The 9,331-nt window shown below is 48.3% G+C and overlaps 1 protein-coding gene across 1 annotated transcript; it reads left to right on the top strand.

The window, feature by feature from the left end:
- Positions 1–3,453: 3,453 nt before the first annotated feature.
- UPK3A (uroplakin 3A) lies at positions 3,454–7,592 on the top strand. The gene is made up of 7 exons (XM_069228261.1): positions 3,454–3,608; positions 4,594–4,788; positions 5,089–5,326; positions 5,826–5,902; positions 6,250–6,382; positions 6,506–6,657; positions 7,261–7,592. Exons 1-6 carry the CDS (start codon positions 3,545–3,547, stop codon positions 6,654–6,656), a joined length of 858 nt encoding a protein of 285 aa, XP_069084362.1. The 5' UTR covers positions 3,454–3,544; the 3' UTR covers position 6,657; positions 7,261–7,592.
- Positions 7,593–9,331: the final 1,739 nt, after the last annotated feature.

Here is a 9,331-nt window from a genome sequence, read left to right as displayed (position 1 = left end):
TAGCCCAGGTCCTAAGCACTCCATCCTACAAAGCACAGCTCCCTGAGTTGTTCTCCGGAAGCGTGAGACCTTCCTGTGTAGTGCTGCAAGGACTGCACTTTGCATTGTCTTTGTTCCCATGTTCTGGGACTCCTGTGGGTGCTGCCTGGTCTTCTGGCGCCTCTCTGAAGTGCTGAGAGCCCCCTCTGTCTCCTCAGTCTGAGTTGAGATCTCCAGGTCCCTCCTTGGTCCAGGCAGCTCCTTTTTGACACAAACCGCATACTTGATTGAACCAAGGCTTGTTGGCGGATTTCAGCGACGCAAACAGCCTGCATCCAACAACTCGATGTGGGACATCACCTGACCAAGCAGGAACCTGCAGCCATCTTCTTTGGTGCTCTTCTGTACTTTTCTTCTGAGCGGAGAATCCACTTTTGCACCTTCTTCTAGGTTGGCAGGGGCTCCTGTCCTTCCTGGACTCTTCTTTAACTTCTGGACTTGGTCTCCTCTCTCCACATGTCTTCATGTCCAGGAATCCATTGTTTGTTGCTTGCAGTCTTGCTTGGTTCTTGCAAAATCTCTTATCACAACTTGTAGTGTGTCCTGAGGAAACTTGCTGTACTTTACTCCTGCTTTCCTGGGCTCAGCTACTTTACTTACCTCTGCTGTTTTCCTACACTCCCAGCACCCCTCTACACACTACACTTGCCTAGGGGGCAATTCGTTATTCGCATTCCACTATTTTAGTATATGGTTTGTGTTGCCCCTAGGGCCATTTCAACCTATTGTATTTTCTACTGTTTGCACTATTCTATGACTGTTTCCTTACCTGATGTTGGTTACTAGTGTATATATTGTGTATAATACTTACCTCCAGAAGGAGTTTTGCCTCTAAGATATTTTTGGCCTTGTGTCACTAAAATAAAGTACCTTTATTTTTGGTAACTGAGTATTGTCTTTTATTGGGTTTACATACTGTGTAACTATAGTGGTATTGCAAGAGCTTTGCATGTCTCCTAGTTCAGCCTAAACTGCTCTGCTACAGCTACCTCTAGACAGCCTAAGCTGCTAGAACACTGCCTACATTTCCCTAATAAGGGATAACTGGACCTGGTATAAGGTGTAAGTACCTTAGGTAACCACTACAAACCAGGCCAGCCTCCTACAAGTGTCAAACAGTGAGTCTACTATGCTGTGAAACTCAAGTCGGGCAGACAGCTAAACAAGCCTTCCTGCCATTGTAGCTGCTTTCCTGAAAGAAATGCAAATGTGCGCTATCAGTTAATGTGCAAATGTAAAGGGTAATCTGCAAATGTAAAGGATGTTTGGGAGCCAGTACTGGCCTTAACGATTGAACCACTCAAAGCTTTATGTTGACAAAGATTTATCCTTTTTAAGAGGTAGTGCAAAGAGTTAACAACTGAGCTATGAAGTGCATCCTTTTATTTGTGATTGTATGTATATAGCACTTAGTACCCCTGGAGGTGTTGAAGGGACAGTAATATAAAAATAATTGCATTATGTACATTCTAAGTAGTACTAAAATCTATATTTTGAAAGCACCATTTTACCGTAAACCTTTTTGTGTATTTTGTAGCAGTCTATCATATACTGTGTGTAATGCACTCTTAAAATAATGATATACGTATTTAGATTGCTTTCTGTCACAGACTGTGACCTTGCAACACTAAAGATACACAAGTCACTACTCTCCACCGCCCCAACCAAGATTTAATTCTGTGGCTTTCTGGTTACACACAGACACCTCTGCAGTGTATTAACTAAGAGAGGTTTCATAATGCACTATAGTGCATTTCCTACTGAGTAACAACTTTTTATTTATTTTTAATTTAAGCTACACATTATTTTATAAGTAGCTACCTGACGATAAAAGACAAAAAAACGTACAGAATATTTTGGTGTTTTAGCCACATCTTTGGCCCTGCTCCCAGGCTCACTGACCCCGACCCCACTGCGTGCAACATCACAGTTCCCATACATTTTAAGATGTACTTCGACCACTGATCTGATAACTCTCTGGTTACCAAACACACAACACCCTCCTGTGAGATTTCCAGTTTTATATTGGCCAGTGATAGAGAATGGAAAACAGTCTGAGAAAGTAAGGGAGGCACTGCTACCTGAACGGCAACAGGGCCTGGCTTACATTTTGCTCTTCCTTGACTTCTCAGTGGCAGTTTACATAGCAAGCCATGATATTTTTATGGAACATTTCTCCAAAGGATCACTTTAGAAAGGAAATATCATGCCTACTGGCCTCCTTCCTAACCCCACTGACAATAATCACTTAAGGTCCATGGGCATCCTCCGAGGGAGGCAAAGGGGGGGGGGGGCGCCTGCCCCCCCCCATTTAGGTACACCCTGGTGTGCAAGCCCACAGTGCAGTGTAACACTAGAGCCGCAGTAGTGTTACCCTGCCTGCACTAGTATGGCCGCAACCCCTGCCAAAAACAGTCCAGGACGCTGAGGACTGTGGGACGCTGGGGACCATGGCAGACGGGCCACTGCGGGTGGGGATGACATTAAAATTATGGCCCCAACTGAAAACACTTATGCTGGTGCCCATGTTTGGGAGCTCCTCAATGCAGTTTCCCAGGTCCACGTATGACTAAGTAGTCCAAACACTTTTTTATTTTTATTTCATAATATTGGGACCAGTAGCCCTGGTTTTATACTGGGTTAAATAAGCCTACACTTACTTACATATAACTCTTTTAAAAAAACGGGACTGGCCTATCTATCTTCTCCCAGAGCTGGGAACGTTGGCAGCAGTGTCAAGGGTCCCCACTAGCACAACCTTCTTCACTGTTTACATGCTACATTTGGCAAACATCTTCGATAGCTAATCCCTGAACTATCACATATAGGCTGATACTATCCACTAAATGTAATTGCACCTGCAATTACTGACGACTTTTAGACTGCTGTAATTGCGCGTGCAAAATAGTAAAAATGAAGAAAAATATTCAAATTGATTATGTTTTAATTTCAGTCGTTATTCCACGTTTTACACATCAAGCCGTGAATCTTGCGCAAATTCCAACCCAGGTCTTGTAGCGTTATCTCGACCAATGTTAACACTGAAGTGTCGGCACTCCGGCACATGGTTTCAAGAGGGGTTTAGGGTGTTTCATTGCAGCAACCGAAATAGGGAACTACCGAAAATGTTTAAACGTTTGGACAGAAACTTCCCTTTGGTCTAACATTACTATATGGGAGGTGGTCTCGTTGCAGCACTGACTCACCGCATGCTTGCTGGGACCCCGAAAAACAATCCTCCTTTCTCCTCCCCTAAAAAAAAGCCAATACATCCCTTCCGCCCACCCTGCGTGCCCTCGCAGGACCCTGCTGCAGGTGAGCAGCTGACGCCACCCAACGCGCCTCTGCCTCAAGCAGGCGGGGCTGCGATTGGTTGCGCTATTTCTGGGCGGGGCCCGGCAGGTGACCCCCCACAGACGGCGCAGCGCGCGAGCAGATATCTGCTGTTGTGCTTCACGGACGGTCACCTCTTGGAGCCCCAAACCTGTGCGCCCCTGTCCTCGCCATGTATTCATTCGTTCGCATCCTGCCCCTGTGCTGGGCACTGCTGTCCGTCTGCTCCGCAATAGGTGAGTGAGGGCGCCATTAAACCCTAGTTTAGCTTTTGCTACCCTGCTCCCAAATTTTCTGGGGAAACTATATACTGTATTATAGTGGCGCGGTTAAAGATTGTATCTAAGGGCGAAGGCTGCCCCTACAATAAACGTTAGACTCCCGTTATTGAATCCATGTCCTGGCACTATTTACTTTTTACTCGCGATAACTTATCGAGAAGTGTGAAGGTAATTATTTCGGCTTTTAGTTTCCGACCTATTCGCTTTCGTTCTGTTGTGGGCGTCTCACACCGAGAAATCCGTGCACGAATTACTGTAGTGTGAGCTTGTGCTTCACCGTTGGATGCACGGTAGGATTCCAGTAATGATTCAGTGGGGGTTCCCGGGCTCACCTTACGCTAACGTGGGGGTCCACAGAAGTCAAAAGGCTTGGGGCCATTGGCGTGGAGGTTTGGGAAACTAACAAGTGCACGCCCTTCATCGTATAGGCCTTTCTGGAAGGAAGCAGTCAGAGCGCAGCAGGATTTGGGGGAGAAGGTGGTTCGGCTGATGTCTTCACGCGCCTTGCTCGGTGTCTCCGCCTTTCACCTTCACCTGACCTGCTATCCCCATCGCTGGGGCTAGAGTTGTCGTGTCTACCGGTAGCGCCATCTAGTGATTTACGGGCTAGTCTGTCTTTTTTTGACGAAAAACATTAATTACGCCTAACTTCTGGTATCTGTCGTTTAAGTTCACACTGCACCTTCCAGAGACGTAATGTTAACATACATTATACGACAAGTAGGGTGCTGGAGAGGGGCTGAAAGGGCAGTGGCATGTGAGGAGTGCAGATTAATAGGGTTACTAAATTGGGTTATATTCCAGTCGGACGCTGCGTGCATTTTGGTCTCTGTAAACAAAAAAACAAACCTGTGCTGCTAATCATGCAATGTACATTAATACTCCTGCTGTTGCTTGCATTTTATCCGTTTGCCCGAATGACGCTTTCTTTTTTCCTCAGATTATTTTTCGGGAGTGGATCCCGCACCAGAGGTTATAACTCCAATGATGTTGGCTAACAACCCCACGCTCACCACGGTTGCCCTGCAGAGACCGGCCTGTGTCTTTGACGGCGCCATTCGCAGAGACACCGCCGCGGGAGCCACACCCGACTACTCGCTTTACTCTGTGACCCTGTATGGACTGCAGGCGACTGGTGAGTACAGATGCTCTATCGGTACCTCGCGTGGGGGGCGTAAAGGGGTTAGGAGGGTTTCTAGACGGTGATCGTGAACGGCCTCGTCCCACAACAGGGTCCCCTCGCCCCGTGGCACGCTGGGTCATCGGTGGATGCGTGTTAGTGGTTGGATGGTTAAGTTGGGATAAGGTATTTCTCTGCCCCGGTACCAGCTGCTTGTCCGTGGGACGTGCGCGTCACTGTCAAGCGAGGGCTGCCGCTCATGCACTGCGGGAGGATGTTGGACTCGACAGTAACGCGTGCCCCCTCTGTCCCCAGCTTCCAACAACAACCTCAGCACCAGTGACACTTTCCAAAAAACCAGCGGAGGCTCCCTGGCGCCCTTCGTAATAGCCAAGTTTGCCGTCCCCGACTGTTCCGCCCTGGGTGGTGCGGGCGCCTCGGCCAGCACTCTGCAACAATACCTGGTGAGAGTGGGGGACAACACGACCTGTCTGAATGACCCCAACTTCAACGGGACCTGCAACCCGCCTCTGCAAAGCAATACATCTTACAGGTACGTGAGCTGACGGGGGGAGGGGCGTATTTATCAGTCACACGGGGCGGCGGACACTACTGGCACAATCACCTTTAGACATCCTTACCAGTACAGATGGGTCAAGTTTCCGACACTTGCTTCCTGGGCAACTAAGTGACTGGGAGGTCCACGCCCAAATTACTATAAGGAAGCAAGATGTACCTCTTGATAGGTTTGCCACTAGATTCGCCTCGGCAGCTTAACCCCCCCCCCCCCCCCCGCCCCCCTTGTAGTGACCCGCAAACAGCAGAGCTACCCCGCTGCAGGGTTAAGGCACACCAAACCGGGCACTGGGGAAGACCCCCAATAGAAGACTGCACAGAGGTCTGCACTGGCTTGCATGGGCCGGACTAGGCCGGGTGTGGGGCGCTTCTCCTCATTGCTGGGTGTTGACAAAAAGACCTTTGTGAAAGACTGGACTCGCGTGTCATCCGTTTGGGTTACTTACCGATGGCTTTATCTACTGTACTTTCTCTAGGTTCGTGTATGGATTATTGAAAAATGGTGGCCGTATTGGGCAGACCCTCTGGTCCGATAAAATCACCACAAAGGCTGGTAAGAAACACCATGCAGCTGAAGTGTGTTGCGGGGTAAAGCAAACCTCCCTCTTTGATGCAGGGTGGGGAGAAAGTTTGCCAAGTTGTCGGCAGTACCGACCCTTCTTCCCGGCTGCAGGAGAACATGGACCTCCTGTATAGTGGGTGGGATTGTCGGAGGCAGAGGGGACTTAGTCGAACCATTCTACGGCTCGTGTAGATGTCCTGCATGTTTCTCCATTGAACTGTGGGTGGCGTCTGCACGTAGGGGTGGAGCAGTGATGGTGGTTGATTCAGTGACTTATTTGAGTGCCATGCACCTAATTTCGTTTTTTTTTTTTTTTTTTTTTTTTTTCTTTCCCCTAGTTAAAAACTCAGACACAATCGACACATGGCCTGGCCGCAGAAGCGGCGGAATGATCGTAATCACCTCCATCCTGAGCGTGCTTTTGTTTTTCCTGCTTTCGGGGCTCGTGGCTGCCATAGCAGCCAATGTGATGTAAGTATCCCGCACCCTTCAGTGGCTCTTACCAGATAACCCATCATTGGCCAAGTAGGTGGGAGGAAGAGTAATACGTGAAGTATTTGCCGATCATTCACCCTGTGCTCACTTCTCGTGCAGGGGCGGAGCGTCCGCCGGGGTTCAGACCACTCGACACGAGACAACCACCCAGCAGACGGTGCCGAAAGCCCAGTCCAGCGCTGATCCGGCCTACTCGTCCGTACTACAGGGAGGGCAGCCGGAGCGGTACGCTGCCAAACCCCAAGTCTGAGGTATGGGCCGTGGCGTAAACTGAAAGCAGGTTGTGTAACCCTCGAGGTCCGCACTTGAGGATTCCCCGCCGGATGTGAGCATGCATGAGCTGACGAGTATGTGGCCGTGCACTCTGCTTATATGGAACTCCTAGTTGACATTATACAGCTACACGTGGTGTTGTAAAGGTACTTTACGAACACGCACGTGAGGCAGGGAAATCCTGTTGGCTGGGAGGTGTAACTCAAAGTCGGGGTGGATTACTACCAGTGGGTCATCTTTCCCAGTCACCAGGCACCGATCTGGAGTCCAGTCTGTAAAGGACTCTGTTAAATCCTCGGATCCACCAAGGCGCTGTACTTGTACATTATGTGTCCTACACGGGCTCCGGTGACATACTGCCCTAAATCATAGAAGTGATTGTTACCTGGGTGGGGGCTGACGTGTGATAGTAGAGAGCAGTGTGCGATCTGTCGCAATGTACTGGGAATCACCGAGTCTTTTCTGGGTAGCACGCGCTTAGTGGCTTAGATGGCAGTGGTCTGGTTGTGGGGGGGAATGCGTGTTGACGGTGTGAAAGTTTGGCAAGTGACCTGACATGGTTTGTCTCTCTTCTCCGTTAGAATGAACCGGCTGTGATTCCACAACATGTGAATGCATCTAAAGCATTTATGGTCTTCGTCACTGGTGTTCGTCGTTCTACGTACAACTATTCATCAATCTGCAAACTTCATGTTTGGACACATGGAATCAATGATGCCCGCACATTCCGAGGTGCGCCTGTGGGACGGGGGAGGTTCTGTGAACATTGCTTATGTAAATCGCGTTTTGCAATATAATGAATGTAGTGGACTGGTTAGGTTGTAAGTACACACCACCACATTTTTATCTTTTTGTATTTATCTTGTACTATTTTTTTAAGTTGGATTAATAAAGATGTAATGACCCCAATAAAGCATCGGCATATTTTTAATGTGCGGTTAAATAGAAATGTCGGTACTGGCTATCCACATATCTTGAAGCTGTACATAAAGTCCAGAGAATAGGCCGGCTTTTGTCCAGAGCTCATAAGCCATTGGTTTCTGTGGGGCGCTTATTTTGACCACCCCCAAAGCTATCCGAGGTCATTGCATCTTGCAGATGGCGACACTGCCCCAGTAATGTTAACGGCACTAACCCGTAGGAAACGTGAAGAAACCACGCTCCACACAAGAGCTTGCCTTGGGGATGGGGGCGCCCCGTACGATAATCTCTCGGACACCCCGCCCACATGACTACCTTCTCCACAGATTTTTTTTTTCTTTTTTCGCCTAAACTAACACACACCAACATAGGCATTTCGGTTGTTTTACTGCACTATTCGTACAAGTGACTCCAAAGGCTAGTTTGTTGGTTTCTTGTTCAGAGCAATAGGGACATAGGCTCCCACTATCTTGAAACCATACCTGAACCACCCCGAAGCCCTCGGGTGTCTCACCAGTCCTCGACCCATAGTTGTGGTGATAAAATGCTTTAAGCGCCAGGAGGAGACCGGGACCAACCTGCTCGCCTGTCTGCCCAAGGTGCATCACCGGTTGGATTGACTTTACAGCTTCGCCTGCTACTTACTTCTCTGCAGCAGATGCTTTCAGTGTCTACATTCTACTGTCCAACATGAGCCTAAGTTGCTCTGCAAGTTATTTGTACCAGAGCATGGTAATTATTGGAAATTTAGTGTCACAGCATCTCTGCAATATTTTTGCTAAACTGGATTAGTGACGTTAGCTATGCCGCACACTGACTAGGTATAAATCAATGCCTGAATTTGTTATGCGAGGCTGACCAAATTAGATCTGACCTACAGTTGTATTTTTAATCTTGATCCTTAATGTACCATCATACAGCTAGTTTTAAGTTTGACAAGTGTGATACCACCAAGATGTGGATGAACTGACCCCCCCCCCCCCCCCACCAGCTTGCTAGTCAAACTCTAAGTTCCTCTACCACTCTGGCAGAGCATTTTTGATAAGTGCCCCCCCCCCCCCCCCCCCCAAAAAAAACCCAAACACAACTAAGCAGGAGTTTATTTCTCAAATACTAAATTGAAATCCTCACCAGGGGGTGGGGGGTATATGAGATAGTTAGTCCTAACTTATCTGAGCTCCATTTTTTTTTTTTCCCTGGATATGACCGTACCAAGATCTCAGATTAGAGAATACAAAGACTCAGGCACCACTCAAAGTAGACGGGTTTAGCAAAGAAGATATCCAAGTCAGGCTCTGGTCACAAGCATGGAACAGCTTATCGTATCACAGTTGTCCAACGAAGATCCCACCTACTCCAATTCTTTGGCAGCTTAAGCCACCCAGGGGCAGCAAGTGGTTCAGACAAGGTGTTGATCAGATGCAGACTCTCCCTTCCCCCCCCCCTCACTTTTACAAGCATGTGTCTGGACTAGGATGGAGAGTCTCAGAAGCAGTTTCCTGCCACGAACATGTGCAGTCTGCGTCTAAGACTCCAACCAGTTTTAGCCAAACACACAGCTGCAGCAGGGACCATCACACAGCCCCACCAGCAATGCTTACGAAAAGGCACGCACATGCAATAACATTGCAACAAGAACGACCATAGCTAATCAAACTAGGTATTACGACTTCCTAGCATGTCTAGTTCTCAGAGATGGAAAAAATATTGCACACATCGATAGTATGTGTT

Source organism: Pleurodeles waltl, chromosome 4_1, assembly GCF_031143425.1.
Source record: "Pleurodeles waltl isolate 20211129_DDA chromosome 4_1, aPleWal1.hap1.20221129, whole genome shotgun sequence".
Lineage (NCBI taxonomy): Eukaryota > Metazoa > Chordata > Amphibia > Caudata > Salamandridae > Pleurodeles > Pleurodeles waltl.
This window is presented reverse-complemented; position numbering and strand designations above follow the sequence as displayed.